The 25,374-nt window shown below is 46.0% G+C and overlaps 1 protein-coding gene across 1 annotated transcript in view; it reads right to left on the bottom strand.

Moving 5' to 3' along the window:
- LOC124606335 (arylsulfatase B-like) overlaps window positions 1-25,374 on the bottom strand; it is a 335,977-nt gene that overhangs the window by 192,026 nt on the left and 118,577 nt on the right. The window contains exon 2 of the mRNA XM_047138318.1: window positions 5,351-5,486. Within this exon, the coding sequence (XP_046994274.1) occupies window positions 5,351-5,486 (136 nt within the window). The remainder of the gene's footprint in view (window positions 1-5,350; window positions 5,487-25,374) is intronic.

Here is a 25,374-nt window from a genome sequence, read left to right on the forward strand (position 1 = left end):
TTTTCACAGTTCCACACAACTTCTTCCTGTTTTCTCAATTGATCTGTGTTCAGTTTATCAAGGCCTATCCAGTGTGCCAACTTATAACTAAATCTGTGGGGGGTGCGATGGGGAGGTTCCCTTGTAAGCAGACAGCAGGGCACCGAGCGGTAGTTTACCGGCACAACCGCTGCGTTCAGCGGGCGGTCTACATGTCAGGGATTATCACGAATGCTTGTCATTTCACTGCCAACCAACACACAAAGTACGTGTAGGCGTGCTGAGAGATAACGCCTCCAAATTTTTTGTGTGAAAACTGTCAAAGCTTTTTAAATAATAGAAACATTACTAACAACTTTATTCTTCATGTCTCTACATTTATTTCTCGACAGTCACCCCGGGGACGAACACATTTAACCCAACGAAAGACCAGCTTCTTGATACCGTTGCTGTACAATGTCTGACTTTATTGAAGGAGTCACAACCTCACCTCTGTTTTCACCACGTAATCACTATCAAAGTGAATTCCTCTGTGGTGTTTTTTAAGTTCTGGAAGCAGATGAAAATCGGATGGGACCAAGTCGGGAATGTATGGATGGTGATCGGAGCCCAAGGAGTCCTACTGTTAGAGATGTCGCAGTACTAGTACGTGGCCTGGCATTGTCATGCTGAAAGGTAGGATGCTCCATTTATGGACGAACTCTTCGAATTCGGAACACGATTACAGCACGTTTTTTGTGAAGCACCGAAATAGTTACGTTACACACCGCCACCTTACGCGCTGTAATTCGGAGCCCTTTAGTGACAGAGGGCTGCAAATATGTACACATGAACGATAAAGATGTTGAATATTAATAACGTTTGTTTTTATAAAAAGCTTTCAGTGTTTTCACATAAAAATTCGGAGACATTACTTTTCAGCACGCTTGTAAATTTGTGTTGCTGTCGTCTCCTCCTTTAACTTTACATCTATCAACTCGTTCTTGTGTCCTCAAACTTCGCCTGAAAAATTGTACGATAACCTGGGCGCTTAATATTCGTTCAGAGGGAGGGGAAAGTGTTGAACCTAGCCATCCCTTTAATAGAAGATAGACATATTTCCATATTCCATTTTGAAATGATAGCATTTAGTGTATGTATACCGCAGACTTTTTCGAAAATTACTAAAATTATTCCGGAAGAGAAAGGTTTATCCAAATTTGAAAAACTGTTACAAGGCACATGGTCATACCTAGAAACGAATAACCTATTCAATTTTAAAAGTTGTTTCAGTACTACTCTACTACACCTCAGTAATCAATAAGTGATATCAGATTAACAAGAAGTGTTATTAGAAATCAATTACAAGTTAAAAACAATCTGAAATTCAAGTTATAGACAGGTAACACAAATTCCTGTTTTCAAGACAGGGAAAATTGGTAGGAAGTTAAAACAACTAAGTTCATTTGGAAACATCACGTAGCAGACCTTCTTCCGTTTGAAGGTATAAGATGGTCCACGACTATGAAATATAGGTTAACCGCCCACACATTATGTGACTAGTTTTGAAAATTTACAGAATTTTATTCACCATAGAACTCTGTAACTGAAGAATAAATAATATCCTCCATACAGTTTGTACAGCAGCGAAATATGTATAGCTCGTAATATTTACAAACGATGCACAAAACACATCCTCACGCCTCACAACAACAAAAACAGTAGAAAATTCCAGAAACTGGTTATGGCGGTTTGTACCACGCATTTCTGCATGTGATTCTAACATCAGGCATTAGACAGAAATGCGTCCAGGAAACGTCATATGTTCCTAGGTACACTACCCTTCCGGCACAACACTATCACCTACTGAATCTACTTGTTGAGTACATGCAGAGTAAACATTGACAAATAAAGACCTAAGTGCTATAAACAGTTAATTTTTAAGCAATCTAAAGTAAGTCGCTGTCCCTAACGAAGCGCAGGTGATAATCGGTACCAGCCGTGGTGTAAAGCGTTGAAATAAGTCACTCCATTCCCTGAGACGTAATTTATTGCACGTATCACGAAAACACTCTTTGCTTAAAGACGATCATTAAAGAAGTAGCGTTGCACTCTACCAAAACTGTGGTTCGGTAGTTTTGTTACAGTACATAAATGACCTACTAAATGATACGAGCACCGCTAGAATTCGTAGCTTTGGTAGGGAAAGCAACATTAACGAATGTGTGAGAATGAAACTGGGAGCCGACGAAATGTCTTTGTATTTTGTTTGATTGTTTTGCGTATAATTAGAAATACATATCGTTTAGTGTTAGGGCACCGAGTATTTTATATCCATATAAAATATAAACTGCATTTTATAAGTAAAAAAATTAGTTAATCGCGTAACTACTGCGCATTTACGTAAGAAAAGCAATTCATTTTGATGCACTTACAGTTTACATGCACAAACATAGAAAATCTATATGATTACTGTTATTTTGTTCTCCATCATTATCAAAGGAAAGAGTTCCCTGTTATTATTGATACGTGCGAAATATGTTGACGAACAACAGAAACATGTTTGATATAAGATCGACGAAGTATTGAAGCGGTGAATATGTCACTGTTTTGCTTTTATGTCAATTTTAACTTCCTTTTAGGAAATTGCGTTTTCTAACGCTATATAATAAATACATACGAGTAGTCTTATTTTTGCTGCTGCAACATTCCTCTGTTTTACGTTAGGAATCAACAGTTTTCGAATAAAATCAGAATTAAACATTAACAATTTCAATTTTGCTGTAAATATTGTTATTGTTAAGTAACAGACAGAAGGATAACTATGTAGAACAAAAATGTTCCGTTGGTTATGCGGTCTTTTACATATCGTCATTCAATTTCTAGACAGTTTAACCCTCCAGGAGACTGATCGCCTACGCAAACAGAGGGATCGAAATGAGGTAACGCCCGACATTTATGCAACACACCTGACGTGCAGATAACGCGGTTACGATGTTAACTGACCAAAGCTACTAAAAAAACTACCGTAATATATGCTTACTTATGACAGTCTACGGAAGCGTACGACAGTTTACAGCTCTATTTATAAGTAATTTCTCTAGTGTTCTGGGGACATTAAGGAAGGCAGATGTCTTGTACTGCTATTAAATAGCGGCTCGCCTCAGCATAGAGGCTAGGTATGCAGGAGAGCTTCTGCGAAGTTTGGAAGGCAGGAGACGAGGTACTGGCGGAATTAAAGCAGTGAGGACGGGGCCTGGTTCGTGCTTGGGTAGCTCAGTTGGGAGAGCAATTGCCCGCAAAAGGCAAAGGTCCCGAGTTCGAGTCTCGGATCGGCACACAGTTTTAATCTGCCAGGAAGTTTCTTGTTTCCGGTTGCCGGCGGAATCATGATTGTAGCCAGATGTGCACCTCTTCGTGCCAAGCGAATCGACGACAACGATTATCGTTTTTGAGCGAATCAAAATGTGGAAATCGCATGACGGAAGAACGGGATTGTGTGGGTGAAGTGCAAGGGCTTCCCAGCGAAATTTCTGCAGCATACTGGGAACAACCTTGGCAACAAGTGGAAATCCCTTACACATCTTCCATACGGTCCCGATCTCTACCCACACGATTTCCATATTTTAGGTGCACCGAAAAAAAGACATTCGTGGCCCTTGATCTGTTCTGGACGAAGAGGTGCACGCCAGGATATAATCATTCTTCCTCGGGCTATCGCAAACATTTTTCGATGAAGGTTCAAATTGGTTCAAATGGCTCTGAGCACTATGGGACTTAACTTCTGAGGTCATCAGTCCCCTAGAACTTAGAACTACTTAAACCTAACTGACCTAAGGACATCACACACATCCGTGCCAGAGGCAGGATTCGAACCTGCGACCGTAGCGGTCGCGCGGTTCCAGACTGTAGGGCCTAGAACCGCCCGGCCACTCTGGCCGGCTTCGATGAAGGCATTGACCGTGTTGTCTCATAGTGGGACAAATGAACTGACAGTTACGGCGATTACTTTTGAGATAATAAGCAATTTCTTCCTTCTTTCTATTTATCTCGTTTTTATTTGACTGCCCCTTATACACTGAAGCGCCAAAGAAACAGGCATAGGCTTCCGTATTTGATTATAGAGATATGTATACAGGCAGAATACGGCGCTGCGGTCGGCAAAGCCTATGTAAGAAAAACAAGTGTCCGGCGCAGTTGTTAGATTGGTTACTGGTGCTGCAATGGCGTTATTGCTGTGTCCAACCACTCACTTGAGTTTGAACGTGCTGTTATAGTCGGCGTACGAGTGATCGGACATAGCATCTCAGAGGTAGCGATGAAGTGGGGATTTTCCCGAACGACCATTTCACAAGTGTAACGTGAATATCAGGAATCCGGTAAACCATCAAACCTCGGAAATCGCTGCGGCCGGAAAAAGATCCTGCAAGAACGGAACCAATGACAACTCAAGATAATCTTTGAAATTGCTGCAGATTTCAGTGCTGGGCCATCAACAAGTGTCAGCGTGCGAACCATTCAACGAAACATTATTGATCCGGGCCTTCAGAGCCGAAGGCCCACTCGTGTACCCTTGATGACTACACGACACAAATCTTTATGCCATGCCTCGGCCCATCAACACCGACATTGGACTGTTGATGACTGGACACATGTTGCCTGGTCGGACGAGTCTCGTTTCAAATTGTATCGAGCAGATGGACGTTTACGAGTGTGGAGATAACCTCATAAATCCATGGATCCTGCGGGCAGTAAGGAACTGTTCAAGCTAGTGGAGGCTCTATAATGGTTTGGGGCGTGTGCATTTGGAGTGATATGGGACCCCTGATACTTCTAGACACGACTCTGACAAGTGACACGTACGTAAGCATCCCTTCTGATCACCTGCATCCATTCGTGTCCATTGTGCATTCCGACGGACTTGGCCCTTTCCAGAAGGACAATGTGACACCCCACCCGTCTAGAATTGCTACAGTGTGGCTTCAGAAACACCCTTATGAGCTTAAATACTTCCGCTGGCCACAGAACTCCCCAGACATGGACATTATTGAAGTATCTGGGATGCCTTGCAGCGTTCTGTTCAGAAGAGATCTCCACCCCTCGTATTCTTACGGATTTGTGGACAGCCCAGCAGCATTCATGGTGTCAGTTCCCTCCAGCACTTCTTCAGACATTAGTCGAGTCCATGTACCGTCGTGTTTCGGCAATTCTGCGTGCTCGAGGGGTCCCTACACGACATTAGGAAAGTGTACCAGTCTCTTTGGCTTTTCAGTGTAGCATATATGGCTCACTGCGGGAAGGTCACCAGTGCAGTTACTTGTTGCACGTATTCGAACAGGTGACTACTGCCTCTCTCCAAATGAGTTTCTCCTAGGAATGTGGAGCCACTTACCCAATGTGAGTGACGTCACTGCAGGTTCTGGCGGGTTGTCAGTGTCAGATTCAGGGACTAGCGAGCACCTGCTGTCAGCTTCAGGCACCGGCGAGCAGCTGGAGTCAGCTTCCGGTTCCGGTGCGGCCGTGGATCCCTGAAACAAACAGTCCGACATCAGAAGCTGCGGGCCAGTGCCTGGCTCACCGCGCGGCTCACAGCAGCTCTGCTATCTGCAGGCCACGGTGTAGGGATGCGAAAAATACACCAAATTATAACCGATACCGATATTTTGGTTTTGAATAACTGGTATTTTTTGGTATTTATTTGGTCTCTGTTATAATAGGTGTCATATTTTATGCTAATAATTGAGTAAAAAATCGAAATATCAATTAGCCATAGCAGTAGTGCTAAAATTATTCGTTTCTAAGTAAACGTTGTTCAAAAAGGACGTAATCTTATTCGTAAAGTTTGCGTTGATTTGAAATTTGCGTTAAATTAGAAAATGGGAACAATTATCAGTGATGTTTTAAAAACAATTCCGACAGAAACGAACAACAAACACATGGCATAAGAATTGGTATAGCACTGCTTGTTGCTGTTGGCGTGTGTCTTGGCTTAAGGTACGCCTGCACGTGGAATGTTCAAGACTTGTCCCCGCGTGGTCTATACGTTAGTTTCTCGCTGTCTTCGCCGGACATTCGTAGTATTACAGAATGGCACCAGCCCCAGTTTGGAAATATTTTTACTAAGTGACTTAACAGTGAAGCACAACGCCCCATTTGCTTTAAAAGCTTAGAGATCTGACTTCCACTTCTGTCAAATAATACAGGAGGAAGGAAATTATGGGAACAGTAATAAATCAAACCCTTAACAATTCATTTATAGTATACACTGAAAATATAAAACCACTGATCTGTTGCGTGTGTCTAGATAATACGCCTTTATTTGCTCGCAGCCCTTGAAAAAGGACAAATTAACCCGAAAAACAGATTTCTTCAGTCTCAGTTTCCACGCTTTATCGCCGACTGTTCGTAAAGCCCAAATATACCCCCTGCAGGTCCGGGGTAAGAATAGGCCCGAGGTATTCCTGCCTGTCGTAAGAGGCGACTAAAAGGAGTTTCAACCTTTTCGGCCTTCCATGTAATGGTCCCCCTTGGGGTTTGACCTCCATTTTTCAAAATTCTACAGAAGTACGAGCCTTTTGGGGAAGGACACCTTACATGGTGTACCACTGGTCCTAAGTGCACTAAGACCTTGGCACTCAGCATTGCACCGGCGTTGTAACCTTACCCACTATTCCTCAAATTGGGCCTCAACGCCTGATGGGTTGTCCAAGTTACGCCCATAGTGCATCTCCATCTGCACCAGCGATCATGATGGACTTTCCATGGCACCAGAAATCCAGCACGGTAGCCAGCCCGTTGTGGTGGGGTCGTCATGTACCCTCTAGGTTGTAGCCCCCTGACAACACAGGGATCGTACTGCCGATACCTGAGCTGCACCCTCCCCACGTCGGCCAAGGAGTAGATGCCCGTCTCCTTGGGGCATCAGGACTCCCGGCAATGGTCATCCTGCCAGGTGGCCCTTGCTGCGGCTGGGTGGCGCCCGTGGGGAGAGCCCCTGGTCGGAGTGGGTGGTATCGGGGCGGACGTTTCGCAGATGAAACGTCAACATGTATCTGGTCGCTCTGCGGCCTAGTCTTTCAAAAGAAAAGGTACCGTTTCTAGTTCTGGTTCTCCTGCCCTTTCCCCCTTGGCCACTCCATGGGAGGAGGGACAGGCCCGCCGGCTTGGGGCGAAGTACTTCCCCGCTATTTGGTCTGTTCTCGAACCGTTGGGGGGACGTTCGCCACCTCCAAGCCCATGTTCTTTGTTCAGCACATTGAGGACGTCTTCGGGGAAATCGAGGCTCTCAGCAAGATGCGTTCAGGGTCCGTCCTTATCAAGACCACCTCCGCCACACAGTCGGCGGCGCTCCAGGCGTGCGACCGCCTAGGGGACATCCCAATATCCATTGTCCCACATCTGGCACTAAATAGGACGCAGGGGGTTATTTTTCATCGTGACCTCCTGCTGCAATCTGATGAGGAGCTCAGGGCCAACCTGGAGCGCCGAGGCGTGCATTTCGTCCGGCGAGTCCAGCGCAGCCCCAAAGACCGTCGCATCGACACCGGGGCCTTTATCCTCGCCTTCAAGGGGGACGATCTCCCGGAGAAGGTGAAGGTGATGTGCTACCGGTGTGACGTGCGACCTTACGTCCCGCCTCCTATGCGCTGTTTTAGGTGTTTGCGCTTTGGGCACATGTCATCACGGTGTGAGGCTGAGCCCCTTTGTGGCGATTGTGGACGTCCTCTTCGTGAGGAACATACATGCACCCCACCACATCGGTGCGTTAATTGTCCTGGCGTCCACTCGCCTAGATCCTCAGACTGCCCCGCATATCAGAAGGAGAAAAAGATACAAGAAATCAAAACTTTGGATCGGCTCTTTTATTCTGAGGCCCGGAAGAAGTATGACCGCCTCCATCCCGTGCCATTGACCACCTCGTTTGCCTCAGTTGTGTCCACTCCTTCCGCGGTATCCTCACCCCTATCCTGTCCCCCCTCCACCTCCTCCACCCATCAGGGGGCTCTGCCTCCGCCTCCCAAATCCCTCCCTTCCAAAACCTCCTCCCCCGTGGCCCCCACCCCCTCTGCCCCAGGGGCCACCCTTCCTCCTCCTCCTCCCCCCACGCCACCTGAGAAGCGATCCTCTTCTCAGGCGTCCATCGGGGAAACGTTCCGGACCCCAGCTTCCGAGGTCCGGCGTTCCAAAACGGACCCCGCGCGTGAGGACCTTCTTCGGGTCCAGCCCACCATCCCTGTGCCTCCTCGGCCTTCCAAGAAGGCCTCCAAGAAGAAGTCTCTATCCCCCTCTCCACCCCGGCGCGTTTCGTCTGACGCTCCATCCGTGAGTCGCTGCTCCCGGCCGTCCTCAGTTTCGCCGGGACGCTCTGCTGCCAGGCGCTCCGCCGGCCTTTCGTCGGCAAATGATGCGGCCCGTCCTACACAACCAGGGACAGCGGCCGCAGCTGGCGACGAGTCGATGGAACCGGATCCGCCTCCCGTCGGTTGTAGCGTAGTTCCCTCGCAACCTGGCCCTCCGCGGCCGTCGAGGTGACCAGCTCTTCCCCCATCTCGTTCCACCAACCTTTTGACTAGCGATGGCGTTGTTTCATTGGAACATACGAGGTATCCGATCTAATCGGGAGGAATTACAACTGCTCCTCCGCCTGCACTGTCCGCTCGTCCTTGGTCTCCAGGAAACCAAGTTGCGCCCGACTGACCGTATTGCCTTTACCCACTATACCTCGGAGCGGTATGACCTCACCCCTGTGGACGGTATCCCAGCTCATGGTGGGGTCATGTTGCTCGTTCGGGACGATGTTTATTACCATCCCATCCCATTGACCACCCCACTCCAAGCAATAGCTGTCCGCATTACTCTTTCTGCTTTTACTTTTTCAGTTTGTACCATCTACACTCCACCATCATCTGCTGTTAGTCGGGCTGACATGATGCACCTGATCGTTCAGCTTCCCCCGCCGTTTTTATTGTTTGGCGACTTCAACGCCCATCATCCCCTTTGGGGCTCTCCTGCGTCCTGTCCAAGAGGCTCACTCTTGGCGGATGTCTTCAACCACCTCCATCTTGTCTGCCTCAATACCGGCGCCCCGACTTTCCTCTCGGACTCCACTCATACCTACTCCCACTTGGACCTCTCGATCTCTTCTGCCACTCTTGCCCGTCGGTTCGAGTGGTATGTCCTTTCTGACACCTATTCGAGCGACCACTTCCCCTGTGTCGTTCGTCTCCTGCACCAGCCCCATCCCCACGTCCTTCGAGCTGGAACATACTGAAAGCTGACTGGGGACTTTACTCCTCCCTGGCGACCTTTCCGGATCACGATTTTCTCAGTTGTGACAGTCAGGTCGAATACCTCACGGCTATTATCATCAATGCTGCCGAACGTTCCATTCCTCGTACTACTTCTTCTTCACGTCGCGTTTCCGTCCCCTGGTGGAACGAGGCTTGTAGGGACGCTATCCGTGCTCGACGACGTGCTTTACGCACCTTTCGCCGCCATCCTACGTTGGCGAATTGTATAGAATACAAACGACTCCGAGCGCAATGCCGTAGAGTCATCAAAGACAGCAAAAAAGCTTCTTGGGCCTCTTTCACCAGCTCCTTTAACAGTTTCACTCCCTCTTCTGTCGTTTGGGGTAGCCTGCGCCGGCTGTCGGGCATTGAGGCCCACTCCTCGGTACCTGGCCTGACCTCAGGTAATGAGGTCCTTGTTGATCCTGTGGCTGTCTCCAACGCCTTTGGCCGCTTTTTCGCGGAGGTTTCAAGCTCCGCCCATTACCATCCTGCCTTCCTTCCCAGGAAAGAGGCAGAAGAGGCTCGGCGACCTTCCTTCCACTCGCTGAATCTGGAAACTTATAATGCCCCCTTTACTATGCGGGAACTCGAACGTGCGCTTGCACTGTCCCGGTCCTCTGCTCCGGGGCCAGATGCCATTCACGTTCAGATGCTGGCACACCTTTCTCCGGCGGGCAAAAGCTTCCTTCTTCGTACCTACAATCGCGTCTGGACCGAAGGTCAAGTCCCCATGCGTTGGCGTGACGCCGTTGTTGTTCCTATACCCAAACCTGGGAAGGATAGACACCTTCCTTCTAGTTACCGCCCCATTTCTCTTACAAGCTGTGTCTGTAAGGTGATGGAGCGCATGGTTAATGCTCGGTTAGTCTGGATTCTTGAATCTCGACGACTACTTACTAATGTCCAATGCGGCTTTCGTCGCCGCCGCTCCGCTGTTGACCACCTTGTGACCCTGTCGACATTCATCATGAACAACTTTTTGCGAAGGCGCCAAACGGTAGCCGTGTTCTTCGACTTGGAGAAGGCTTATGATACCTGTTGGAGAGGAGGTATCCTCCGCACTATGCACAGGTGGGGCCTACGCGGTCGCCTGCCCCATTTTATTGATTCCTTTTTAACGGATCGAAAGTTTAGGGTACGTGTGGGTTCCGTATTGTCCGACGTCTTCCTCCAGGAGAACGGAGTGCCTCAGGGCTCCGTCTTGAGCGTAGCCCTTTTTGCCATCGCGATCAATCCAATTATGGATTGCATTCCACCTAATGTCTCAGGCTCCCTCTTTGTCGATGACTTCGCGATCTACTGCAGTGCCCAGAGAACATGCCTCCTGGAGCGCTGCCTTCAGCGTTGTCTAGACAGCCTCTACTCATGGAGCGTGGCAAATGGCTTCCGGTTCTCTGAAGAGAAGACAGTTTGTATCAACTTTTGGCGATATAAAGCGTTCCTTCCGCCATCCTTACATCTCGGTCCCGTTGTTCTCCCATTCGTGGACACAACTAAGTTTTTAGGGCTCACGTTGGACAGGAAACTGTGTTGGTCTCCACATGTCTCTTATTTGGCGGCCCGTTGTACACGTTCCCTTAATGTCCTAAGAGTTCTTAGCGGTTCATCTTGGGGAGCGGATCGCACTGTCCTGCTTCGCTTGTATCGGTCCATAGTCCGATCGAAGCTGGATTATGGGAGCTTCGTCTACTCGTCCGCTCGGCCGTCCCTCTTACGCCGCCTCAACTCCATCCACCATCGGGGGATACGTCTTGCGACCGGAGCCTTCTACACTAGTCCTGTGGAGAGTCTTTATGCTGAAGCTGCCGAGTTACCATTGACTTACCGGCGCGACGTACTGCTGTGTCTGTATGCCTACCGGTTGTTGTCTATGCCCGACCACCCCTCTTACGAGTCCTTCGCCGATTCTCTCGACCGTCAGTACGGGTTGTATGTGTCTGCCCTGCTGCCACCCGGAGTCCGCTTCCGTCGCCTGCTTCGACAATTGGATTTTGCCCTCCCTACCACCTTCAGAGAGGGTGAGAGCCCGACACCACTTGGCTCCAGGCTCCGGTTCCTATTTATCTCGACCTCAGCTCACTCCCGAAGGAGGGTACTCCGGCTGCAGTGTATTGCTCACGGTTTGTCGAAATTCGTGCTCGACTTGCCGGTCACACCTTTATTTACACCGATGGCTCCAAAACTGACGATGGTGTCGGCTGTGCCTTTGTCGTCGGGGCCGCCACCTTTAAATACCGGCTCCTCGACCAATGTTCCAGCTTTACGGCCGAGCTTTTTGCTCTCCATCAGGCCGTTCAGTATGCCCGCCGCCACCGCCATTCATCGTATGTACTCTGCTCTGACTCGCTCAGTGCTCTTCAGAGCCTTGGAGCTCCCTATCCGGTCCAGCCCTTGATTCAATGGATACAGCAGTCCATTCTTTCGCTAATAATGATGGTTCTGTCAGCTTTCTGTGGGTTCCCGGACATGTAGGAGTGCCTGGGAATGAGGCTGCGGATGCTGCAGCCAAGGCTGCAGTCCTCCTGCCTCGGCCAGCCTCCCATTGTGTCCCGTCATCTGACGTTTGTGGGGATGTCTGTAAGAGGCTTGTGTCGTTGTGGTGGGATGCTTGGTCATCCCTCCAAGGAAACAAGCTCCGGGCAGTAAAACCGCTCCCAACTGCTTGGACAACATCCTCCCGACCATCTCGGCGCGAGGAGGTCCTTCTGACCAGGTTGCGGATTGGGCATCGCCGGTTTAGCCACCGCTACCTGCTCTCCGGTGATCCAGCCCCGCAGTGCCCTTGTGGTCAGGCATTAACAGTGCGCCATGTTTTATTGTCGTGTCCCCGTTTTAATCAATTTCGTGTTATCCTGTCCCTGCCATCTACTTTACCGGATGTTTTAGCTGAGGACGCTCGAGCAGCTGCTCGTATTCTGCGTTTTATAACTTTAACTGGCTTGTCCAAAGACATTTAACCTTTTTACTTATTTTATCTGCATCTTTGTCAGGTGCTTCTGGTGTCCCCCCATCCCCTTGAGTTTTAGCAGATTCCATTTGCTCTTACACCAGTGACTGGGCGCTAATGACCTCAGCAGTTGAGCGCCCTTAAACCCTACAAAAAAAAAAAAAAAAAAAAAAGCCCAAATAGTGGTAGGATCGCCGATCACAACATAATTTTTGAACAGAGTATAAAATAATTAGAATGAATAGGAGAAATAATGAGTGAGTGGACGGACTAGGTTTTCTTTTACGTTCCTATTTGATTTAATAATTTGACTCTATATATTTTGAAACTGAGAGAGTTAAAATTTTTCAATCTTTGTTCGATTTCTACGTTTATTACAGGAAATAGTAGGAAGAAAAAAACCGAAAATCGGCTATTTCAGAAACCTGTTATTTTAAGCTGTTTTAACAGTCAGGTTAAACTTGCGTGAAAAAACGGATATAACCGAAAACCGTTTGTTTCGGCGATAGCGGCCATCCCTGCCATGGTGACGGTCGAGCGTGCGTGGGAGTGCCAGCGTGCAGCGCCGCCCACGCTTTGAGTAGCCGCCACATCGACACAACACAGGCAACGGCCGTCAAATAGCTGTGTGCTCAACGCTGCGTCATGTGCGTTGTACGAGCTGTTTCAATAAGACTTGTTTTTAAGATATAGAACGCTAGACACCGTGGACAGTACCGCTCTTACATTCACGATTTTTTTTTTTTTTTACAAACTGCAAAGAGGTTTCCGGAGCGTATATGTAGGTATAGTCTTAGGTACACTACTGGCCATTAAAATTGCTACACAACGCTTTTCGGGAAATGATTTCCACTGTGAACTGCGTTTTCTCCTGTGTATTAGGCCATTTTTACGTATAATTTTTGCTGTGTGAGATTCTGCTTTAATCTATTGACCTTAAGTTTTCTTATGACCCGTTTGTGCAGAATTTTAAAGTCAACAGAACAAAGCAGAACCTCACACATGGAAAACATTACGTAAGAATGGCATAGCACACAGAGAAAAACGCACGTGACAATAGGAACCAAATCCCAAAACCTGTCGTGTAAAATCTAAATAAGAAAAATCGTGACTGATAGCAGGAAAGTTATTTATAAGCAAACCCATTGTTTTCACAGTCGCAGGCTTCCACAAACCATTTACAATGGATCGAACCAGATTAAAAAGAACGCAAAATCTCCGACACAGTCCAAATACTCGAAACTTAGTGCAGACTTCAGTGTGAAACGCTTTCAGAAGTTTCCACAACGGAACTCCGTCTCGAAATCTGTAGGAAAATCCACAATAATTCTGGTCGTTCGTAAAGTATACCAGCAGCAAGACAAAATCAGTATCTTCACTTTGTGATAGCAATGCCAAATGTTACTCTATCAGTGTCACTAAAGCAGAGTTACCAAACACGGTTTTCCAAAAATTCTTCGCAAAGAAGATGAAATACATGAAGCACCTTAAGTGAAAAAGCTTGACTGTATACCAGTTAGGTTCCTTTTCGAGCATTCTGATGCGATAGCTTCATTTTTAGCAACAATATACAAATGTTCGCTCGACGAAAGAACAATACCTGAAGACTGGAAAGTTGCACAGATTACAACAATAAACAAATAACGAATTAAAAGTAATCCGCTGTATTATAAACCCATATAATTGACATTGATTTTTTAGTAGGATTTTGGAATATACACTGTGTTCTAACATTACGAAATACCTCCAAGACACTTAACCAGCTCGGATCAGAAAATGTCGGTCTTTATACACACGAAGTAATGTGTTATCGACAGAGGCTCTCAAGATGATTCCAAATCTCTGGATTCCCAGAACACTGTCGACGCCGTTACTCACAAGTGGCGTCTAATCTAATCGCCTGCCACGGATTATCTTTAAGGTTATGCGACTGGATTCGTGATCACTGTCAGGAAGGTCACAGTTCGCGATGACTGACGGAATGTCATGAAACCAAAGTCATGTTTGGCGTTCCCCAAGCAAGTGTTATAGACCTTCTGCTGTATTCAAATTCTGTAAACAATCAGGGAGAGAATTTTGGCAGTACTCTTAGATTATTTGGAGACGACGCTGTCGTTGATTGACTAATAAAGTCTTCAGAAGGTCAAAACGAATTAAAAAGCGAGAAGAAACCTGTGTGGTGCGAAAAGTGGAATGAATCAATGATAACTGTCATGCCCTCCACATGAGATCTACTCACATTGTAAATCACACAAATTTAAAGTTTGCCATTTCAACCAAATACACTACTGGGCATTAAAATTGCTACTCCAAGAAGAAATGCAGATGATAAATGGGTATTCATTGTACAAATATATTATACTAGAACTGACATGTGATTACGTTTTCACGCAATTTGGGTGCATAGATCCTGCGAAATCAGTACCCAGGACAACCACCTCTGGCCGTAATAAGGGCCTTGATACACCTGGACATTGAGTCAGAGCTTGGATGGCGTGTACAGGTACAGCCAGTTACTCGGCCACCATTGACCTGACGTTTTCAGTTGGTGAGAGATCTGGAGAATGTGCTGGCCAGGGCAGCAGTCGAACATTTTCTGTATCCAGAAAGGCTCGTACAGGACCTGCAACATGCGGTCGTACATTATCCTGCTGAAATGTAGGGTTTCACAGGGATCGAATGAAGGGTAGAGCCACAGGTCGCAACACATCTGAAATATAACTTCCACTGTTCAAAGTGCCGTCAATGCGAACAAGAGGTGACCGAGACGTGTAACCAATGGCACCCCATACCATCAAGCCGGATGATACGCCGGTATGGCGATGACGAATACACGCTTCCAACGTGCGTTCACCGCGATGTCGCCAAACACGGATGCGAGCATCATGCTGCTGTAAACAGATTCATCCGAAAAAATGACATTTTGCCATTCGTGCACCCAGGTTCTTCGTTGAGTACACCATCACAGGCGCTCCTGTCTGTGATACAGCGTCAGGGGTAACCTCAGCCATGGCCTCCGAGCTGATAGTCCATGCTGCTGCAAACGTCGTCGAACTGTTCGTGCAGATGGTTGTTGTCTTGCAAACGTCCCCATCTGTTAGCTCGGGGATCGAGACGTGGCTGCACGATCCGTTACAGCTATGCGGATAAGATGCCTGTCATCGCGACTGCTAGTGATACGAGGCCGTTGGAATCCAGCACGGCGTTCCGTATTACCTTCCTGAACCCACCGATTCCATATTCTGCTAACAGTCACTGGATCTCAACCAACGCGAGAAGCAATGTCGCGATACGATAAACCGCAATCGCGATAGGCTACTATCCGACCTTTATCAAAGTCGGGAACGTGATGGTACGCATTTCTCCTCCTTACACGAGGCATCACAACAACGTTTCACCACGCAACGCCGGTCAACTGCATTTTGTGTATTAGAAATCGGTTGGAAGCCGCCGGCGCCAACCTCGTGTGAATGCTCTGAAAAACTAATCATTTGCATATCACAGAATCTTCTTCCTGACGGTTAAATTTCGCGTCTGTAGCACGTCATCTTTATGGTGTAGCAATTTTAATGGCCAGTAGTGTACCTAAGACTATACCTACATATACATTCCGGAAACCTCTTTGCAGTTTGTGGCGTACAGTGCCTCGTCCACCACTGTCTGATCCCCCTCCGCTATTCCAGTCGCGAATAGTTGACGGGAATACCGATAGCTGACACGTCTCCGTGCGACCTCGAATCTTTTTCATTTTCTCTTCATGCTCTTTTTGCGACATATGCGAAGAAAGAAGCAATATATTTGTTGACTCCTTTAGGAATGTACGCTATTGGAGCCCACACCGCATTTCGCAACGCCTCTTTTGCATCGTCTGCCACTGGAGTTGACTAATGATCTCCGTAACGATTTCGTACTTACTAAATGAACCTGAAACGAAAAGCGCCGCTCTTCTTTGGATACTATTATCTCTGTCAATCTGACATGATACGGATTCCATACTGACGAGCAATATTCAAGTACTGGTCGAACGAGGTTTTGTAAACTACCTCCTTTGTTGATGTACTACACTTCCTGAGGATTCCTTCAATGAATCGCAGTCTAGCATCTGTCTACCCTGCAATTAGCTTTCTGTTGTTTTTGTTCACAGCTCCGTACGCAGATTCCTAGATATTTTATGCAAGTAACTGCTTCCAGTGATGTAATCGCATAATCTTACAATAACGAGCCTTTCTGTCTACGTATGTACAATGCGTAACATATGTTCAGGATCAATTATTACTCCCTCCACAAGCGTCGATCCACTGCAGGTGCTCCTGCATTTCGCTACAATGTACATTGAAGTGCCAAAGAAACTGGTATAGGCATGCGTATTCAAATAGAGAGATATGTAAACAGACAGAATACGGCGCTGCGGTCGACTTATATAAGACAACAGGTGTCTGGAGCAGTTGTTAGATTGGTTACTGCTGCTGCAATGGCAGGTTATCAAGATTTGAGTGAGTTTGAACGTGGTGTTATAGTCGGGCATGAGCGATGGGACACAGCATCTCCGAGGTAGCGATGAGGTGGAGATTTTCCTGTACGACCATTACACGAGTGTACCGTGGCTATAAGGAATCCGGTAAAACATCAAATTTAAATATCTTCAACATTTCGCGGCCCTGTTAGAAACTGTATAATTGTTAATTTTAATTTTAATAATCTACTGCCTCAGTTGCACCGTTTACCTAGAATTTACCTAGGTTTCAGTCGGGATAACCCAGCCTTCTTCAGAATAACAGTAACTACCGTTTGTCCATAGTGGACATCGTCAAGCTAAAACTACAAATCCATAAATTATCGTCAGACAGTAAAAACTTATCTGAAACTGCCTCGGCCAATCTTCGCGACCGCTATGCGGCAGCCACGAGTGCTGTACTGGAACTCAGTACTGTAAGTTTTTACAGTCTGACTATAATTTATGGATTTGTAGTTTTATTTTGACGATGTCCACTATGGACAGGCGGTAGTTACTGTTATTCTGAAGAAGGTTAGGCTATGCCGACTGAAACCTAGGTAAATTCTAGGTAAACGGTGCAACTGAGGCTGTTGATTATTAAAATTAAAATTAAAAACATCAAATCTCCGACATCGCTGCGGCCTGAAAAAGATCCTGCAAGAACGGGACCAACGACGACTGAAGAGAATCGTTCAACGTGACAGGAGTGCAACCCTTGCGCAAACTGCTGCAGATTTCAGTGCTGCGTCATGAACAAGTGTCAGGGTGCGAAGTACTCAACGAAAAATTATCGGTATGGGCTTTCGGAGCCGAAGGCCGACTCGTGTACCCTTGATGACTACGCAACACAAAGCTTTCTGCCTAACCTGGGCCCACGAATACCGACATTCGACTGTTGATGACTGGAAATATGTTGGTTGGTCGGACGAGTGTCGTTTCAAATTGCATCGAGCAGATGGACGTGTACGAGTGTGGAGAGAACCTCAGTGAATCCATGGATCCTGCATGTTATCAAGGGACTGTTCAAGTTGGTGGAGGCTCTGTAATGGCGAGGGGCGTGTGCAGTCGAAGTGATATGGGACCCCTGATACTTCTAGATACGGCTGTGACAGGTGACACGTACGTAAGCATCCTGTCTGATCACCTGCATCCATTCATGTCCATTGTGTATTTCGACGGACTTGGGCTATTCCAGCAGGCCAATGCGACACTCCACATGTCCAGAATTGCTACAGAGTGGCTCCAGGAACACTTCCTGAGTATAAACTCTTCCGCTGCCCACCAAACTCCCCAGCCCTGAACGTTATTGAACATATCTGAGGTGCCTTGCAACGTGCTATTCAGAGGAGATAGCCACCCCGTCGTTCTCTTGCGGATTGATGCACAGGCCAGGGAGGATTCATGTTGTCAATTCCCTCCAGGACTACTTCAGACATTAGTCGAGTCCATGCCATGTCGTGTTAGGGCACTTCTACCTGCTCGCGGGGGCCCTTCACGATATTAGGCAGGTATACCAGTTTCTTTGGCTCTTCAGTCTACTAGTGTTGAGATTTCTCTATATACAATATCAGCCATGGAAAGCCTCACGGAACTTCCGACGTCATCTAATAAGTCACTTACACATATTATGAAAAGTAATGGTCCTATAACACTTCCTGGGGGCATGCCTGAAGTTACTTTTACGTCTGAAGACCTCTCTCTGTTGAGAGAGAGATGCAGTGTTCTGTTTGCTAAAAACCCTTCAGTCCAATCACACAGGTAGTATGATATTCAATACAGTCGTATTTTGTTCATTAAGCGGTAATGAGGAACTGTATCGAATGCCTTACGGCTCAGGGAGCACGACACCTAGCTGGGCGCCCGTATTTTCTGCTTTATCTTTTGCGACGGGCAGAGCAAGCTGGGTTTCACGTGATCATTGTTTTCGGAACCCGCATGGATTCCCACAGAGGAGATTTTCGATCTCCAGAAATGTCGTAATACGCGAGCACAAAATATGTTCCAAAGTTTTACAACAGACTGGTGTCTGAGATATAGGGATATAGTTTTATGCGTCTGTTTGACGACGTTTCTTGAAAACTGGGGTGACCTTTGGTTTTTTTTCCAATCATCAGGAAAACTTCTCTACTCCAGAGACCTACGGTATCCTGCTACTAGAAGTGAGGCAAGTTCCTTCTCATACTCTTTGTGGAATCATATTCGTATCGCAACAGGGCCAATGCGTTTGCCTCTGTTGAGCGATTTCTGTTGCTGTTCTATCCCTTGGTCACTTATTTCGATATCAATCATTTTGTGGTCCGTGCGACCATGTAAAGGATACACTGATGAGCCAAAACCTTATGACCACATGCTTAATAGCTTGCTTATCCGTCTTTGGAACGAAATACGTTACTGATTCTGCGCATCAGGGACCCGACAGTTTTTTGGTATGTTTGTGGAAGTATGTGGCATTAGATGTCTACATCTACATGCACGTACATACTCCGCAAGCCACCTGACGGTGTGTGGCGGAGGGTAACTTGAGTACCTCTATCAGTTCTCCATTCTATTCCAGTCTCGTACTGTTCGTGGAAAGAAAGATTGTCGGTATGCCTCTGTGTGGGCTCTAATCTCTCTGATTTTATCCTCATGGTCTCTTCACGACATTTACGTAGGAGGGAGCAATATACTGCTTGACTCCTCCGTGAAGGTATGTTCTCGAAACTTCAACAAAAGCCAGTACCGAGCTACTGAACGTCTCTCCTGCAGAGTCGTCCACTGGAGTTTATCTATCATCTCCGTAACGCTTTCGCGATTATTAAATGATCCTGTAACGAAACGCGCTGCTCTCCGTTGGATCTTCTCTATCTCTTCCATCAACCCTATCTGGTACGGATCCCACACTGGTGAGCAATATTCAAGCAGTGGGTGAACAAGTCTACTTTAACCTACTTCCTTTGTTTTCGGATTGCATTTTCTTAGGATTTTTCCAATGAATCTCAGTCTGGCATCTGCTTTACCGACGATCAACTTCATATGATAATTCCGTTATAAATCACTCCTAATGCCTACTCCCAGATAATTTATGGAATTAACTGCCTCCAGATGTTGACCTGCTATATTGTAGCTAAATGATAAAGGATCTTTCTTTCTATGTATTCGCAGCACATTACACTTGTCTACATTGAGACTCAATTGCCATTCCCTGCACCATGCGTCAATTCGCTGCAGATCCTCCTGCATTTCAGTACAATTTTCCATTGTTACAACCTCCCAATATACCACAGCATCATCCGTAAAAAGCCTCAGTGAACTTCTGATGTTATCCGCAAGGTCATTTATGTATATTGTGAATAGCAACGATCCTACGACACTCCCCTGCGGCACACCTGAAATCACTCTTACTTCAGAAGACTTCTCTCCATTGAGAATGACATGCTGCGTTCTGTTATCTAAGAACTCTTCAATCCAATCACACAATTGGTCTGATAGTCCATATTCTCTACTCACATGTCACGCCGGCTGCCCAGTAGTTCTAGGCGCTTCAGTCCGGAACCGCGCTGCTGCTACAGTAGCGGGTTCGAATGCTGCCTCGGGCATGGATGTGTGTGTGGTGTCCTTAGGTTAGTCAGGTTTAAGTAGTTCTAAGTCTAGGGGACTGATGATTTAAGATGTTAAGTCCCATAGTGCTTAGAGCTATTTGAATCATCGCATATCACGTGATTCGCGTAAATAGCGGGCAGCTGATTTGCGTATGTGGTGTTGGCACCCTATAGCGACCCAGATGGATTCCACAGGATTGACATCAAGTGAAATTGGTCGCCGAGGTATCAACGTGAGTTCACTATAATTCTCCTCAAACCATTGTAGCACAGTTCTGGCTCCGAGACATGGACTATTACACTGTTGAAAGATGACATCGCCGTCGAGAAAGAAGTCAAGCACGAAGAGATTCAGGTGGTTCCCAGCTGTCAGCGTATCTTCGATTACTACCACAGGTCCCACGCAAGTTCAGGAGAATGTCTCCCAAAGCATAAAGCCACTGAACCCCACGTTCTGTGAAAAGTCGTGGATGTCAAACCATTTTGCGCCTAGTGGTAGTTTCGCTGTCCTTCTACCTCTTTCCGTAGATACTCACGACCTTAGCACGAGAACATTCGACCAGCTTCGCCGCTTCCGAGGTACTCGTTCGCAGGCTTTGCGTACTAATAATCTGTCCTTTGTCAAAGTCACTTATGTTAATGGATTTCCGCATTTGCAAACCATATCTTCGCTGGGGTGATCTTCAGTCCGTGTCTGGTCGGCTTGCATATGTTTGTTACCGCGTCACGTGCCCGCAACGACGCCACCAAGCGGCATTCAGCGTCGCGGTGGGCACTGGTCGTAATGTTTTGGCCGACCGATGTATACTACAGTTCTAACATTCTGCGTGGTGTCTGTTTGTTCTGAGTCGTGTCTCCCTACGACTTTCGCGCAACGACGCTCTGAGCGTGTTTTTTTAGGGAATTGACTTGTTTGAACCTGGGACCTGTTGCTGGTAAGGAGACGCCAGACCACACATGACATGTACAGTTCAGAAGAGTTCAGTGAGACTAGCGATGATATAATCAAATACTTAATGTTTTCAGCGTCAGCTCCACTGCAGTCCCTGTAAAAGAATCTTAATACTAACTAGATTTAGTGGAAGGGGTTCAAGGCTTTCCTTTTTTTAGTTAGCTGGTAAAATAACGTCCAAAAAGGCAGTTAAGTTTACCATTTGAATTTTTATTCTACTCACAAAACATTGTTTATAATTTGCACTATTGATAAAAGAAATATTTTAATACAGGATGATAAAAACCAACTGCGTTCAACAAAAACGTGAACGAATATTCCCTGAATAGGTTTCCAACTTCTATAATCGATCGAAGGATGACCTATGCCATCTTGTTTGTTGTTGTGGTCTTCAGTCCTGAGACTGGTTTGATGCAGCTCTCCATGCTAATCTATCCTGTGCAAGCTCCTTCATCTCCCAGTACCTACTGCAACCTACATCCCTCTGAATCTGCTTAGTGTATTCATCTCTTGGTCTCCCTCTACGATTTTTAGCCTTGATACCTGAGGACATGTCCTACCAACCGATCCCTTCTTCAAGTCAAGTTGTGCCACAAACTTCTCTTCTCCCCAATCCTGTTCAGTACCTCCTCATTAGTTATGTGGTCTACCCACCTAATCTTCAACATTCTTCTGTAGCACCACATTTCGAAAGCTTCTATTCTCTTCTTGACCAAACTATTTATTGTCCATGTTTCACTTCCATACATGGCTAAACTCCATACAAATACTTTCAGAAACGACTTCCTAACACTTCGTGTGTGTAATTTTCATTACGTTCAATAAAGAATTGTTGGATAAAAAAATGCGGTGCATTACTTTCTGGGCAACCCTCGTACAATCCGAACATCGTTTGCCGAGTTCTTCGCATCAAAACCATGTCATCCCAACCTCGTAGAATTGAAAAGTTACCTCAGCCTTGGCAGACTGTTGTAAATAGCGAAAGATAATATATTATTGATGACTAAAGTCTCTATTATGTGTATCTGTTGTGTTTGCTAAACCTATAGGAAATCACTACGGACTTATGAACCAACGTAATACATATGGAAAAAGTGGGAACAGTCGAGACAGTATTGAGGCAAATAATGAATGAGAACAAAAAAACCTCAATTTTTAGTCAGAAAAGGCAGAAAGAAGGTTAGCGTTTAACATCCAGTCGACGACCACCTCACTAACAGAAGAAGCGTGACCACGGATTGGAGAAGGAAGGGCAAGGATATCGGCAGTGTTCTTTCTAAGAACCAACCTGTTACACCTTTTCGAGTGAGCAGCATTTTGAACGTCAAATAAATGGTAACAATGGACAATCCATGATCAATGAATAGTCGCCACCTGTCAAGTTCTTCTGCTTTCTGAACGGTGGCACGGCGGGACTCCGCTAGAATCTAGTGTTGGCAGTTGGATGGAATGTGTGCATTATGGTCTTGAGTAGCGGCGTACTCATGTGGACTGCACCGAGTGATCGTGCATGGCGTTACGCCAGCGCCCGCGTGTGCCAGGTATGAACTGCAGTCAGACGAGTGTAAGAGCCGCTGAAGACACTCGGCGTCCGTGACATGTTTTCCTAACCGACCCACTCCAGGCAGCAAGTTTGCTCTGGTATGTGGAAAGTGTTTCCACCATTTGGCGAGAAGTGCGACATTTCTATAGTATGCAGTTGTAAGTAGAAACCATTCGGATATCCATGCGCCATATGCCTGCCATAACCTCCGTGGTTACGGACGCTAAGTACGTTGGGTCATTAATCCAAACATATTCTCACCAAACCTGCGCTTGTCCTTCGGTTCTGATTCGTCAAACCAATAGACTAACGATACAGAGTTTTCACAATTCCTATTAAAGACTTCTAGGGATTATAGAGGGGACTCACGAGGAAAATACGGCAAGTGTCATAAGCCGAATTTCCGTGAACTTTACTCAATGGAAGAGGAGCCAAAATAAGCGAACACGTGTCGCCGGCCGCAGTGGCCGAGCAGTTCTCAGAGCTTCAGTCTGGAACCGCGTGACCGCTACGGTCGCAGGTTCGAATACTGCCTCCGGTATGGATGTGTGTGATGTCCTTCGGTTAGTTAGGTTTAAGTAGTAATAAGTTCTAGGGGACTGATGACCTCAGATGTTAAGCCCCATAGTGCTCAGAGCCAGTTGAACCATTTTTGAACACATGTCTCGGCTTATTCGACCGTGTCTCACAAAACGACGGTCAAGGTTCTCAAGTTACTTTATGTACCTTTAAGAGAGTAAGCAGTTCAGTTGAGATGGTGGCACAGTGTCTGGCGTCGCGACATCAACATTCAGTGTCCTGTGTTCGAAACCCGATTATTATTTTTATTTTTGCTTTTGGATTTGTCTACCACATATCCGTACAAGATTACTACACGAACGTTCTCCAACGTTTATTAATTTTCAGTGTTGTCCTTATTCGTCTATCGTATGTCTGGTGAATGAATTTTTTTTAAAAAGATGAAAATACACTAAACGAATGACAAAATTATTTGAAATTGCTTTCGATGAAATTCCTATAGTGTACCTTGATTCATAATCAATTGTAAGCCCCAGTTTTCAGTAAAGTGATCCGTTGTGCTCGGTTCGCTGCGAAATTATTTCCAATGTTAGAAATCTTCAGCGATATTAAAGACGTTTCTTTCCTGGGCGAGATTCGTTCGAAGAAATGTCCATATTTCAAACCTGCCTTTGTGCGATGCTTATGGTGTTCGGAATTTCTGTTTCCAATGTTTCTACGATCGGAATCACACAAGAGAATGCAATAAACCTTCCTGTAGAATAAACATAAGAATAAAATATAAGAATTGATATAAGAATGACATATAAGAATGTTATTGTTGTGGTCTTCAGTCCTGAGACTGGTTTGATGCAGCTCTCCACGCTACTCTATCCTGTGCAAGCATCTTCATCTCCCAGTACGTACTACAGCCTACATCCCTCTGAATCTGCTTAGTGTATTCATCTCTTGATCTCCCTCTACGATTTTTACCCTCCACGCTGCCCTCCAATACTAAATTTGTGATCCCTTGATGCCTCAGAACATGTCCTACCAACCGATCCCTTCTTCTAGTCAAGTTGTGCCACAAACTCCTCTTCTCCCCAATCCTATTCAGTACCTCCTCATTAGTTATGTGATCTACCCATCTAATCTTCAGCATTCTTCTGCAGCACCACATTTCGAAATATTCTATTCTCTTCTTGTCCAAACTAGTTATCGTCCATGTTTCACTTCCATACATGGCTACACTCCATACATATACTTTCAGAAACGACTTCCTGACACTTAAATCTACACTATATGTTAACCAATTTCTCTTCTTCAGAAACGCTTTCCTTGCCATTGCCAGTCTACATTTTATATCTTCTCTACTTCGACCATCATCAGTTATTTTGCTCCCCAAATAGCAAAACTCCTTTACTACTTTAAGTGTCTCATTTTCTAATCTAATTCCCTCAGCATCACCTGACTTAATTCGACTACATTCCATTATCCTCGTTTTGCTTTTGTTGATGTTCATCTTATATCCTCCTTTCAAGACACTGTCCATTCCGTTCAACTGCTCTTCCAAGTCCTTTGCTGTCTCTGACAGAATTATAATGTCATCGGCGAACCTCAAAGTTTTTATTTCTTCTCCATGGATTTTAATATCTACTCCGAATTTTTGTTTTGTTTCCCTTACTGCTTGCTCAATATACAGATTGAACAACATCGGGGAGAGACTACAACCCTGTCTCACTCCCTTCCCAACCACTGCTTCTCTTTCATGTCCCTCGACTCTTATAACTGCCATCTGGTTTCTGTACAAATTGTAAATATCATTTCGCTCCCTGTATTTTACCCCTGCCACCATCAGAATTTGAAAGAGAGTATTCCAGTCAACGTTGTGAAAAGCTTTCTCTAGGTGTAAAAATGCTAGAAACGTAGGTTTGCCTTTCCTTAATCTATCGTCAAAGATAAGTCGTAGGATCAGTATTGCCTCACGTGTCCCAACATTTCTACGGAATTCAAACTGATCTTCCTCGACGTCGGCTTCTACCAGTTTTTCCATTCGTCTGTAAATAATTCGTAAAGAATTCTTGTTATTATTTTGCAGCCATGGCTT

This window comes from Schistocerca americana, chromosome 3, assembly GCF_021461395.2.
Source record: "Schistocerca americana isolate TAMUIC-IGC-003095 chromosome 3, iqSchAmer2.1, whole genome shotgun sequence".
Classification (NCBI taxonomy): domain Eukaryota; kingdom Metazoa; phylum Arthropoda; class Insecta; order Orthoptera; family Acrididae; genus Schistocerca; species Schistocerca americana.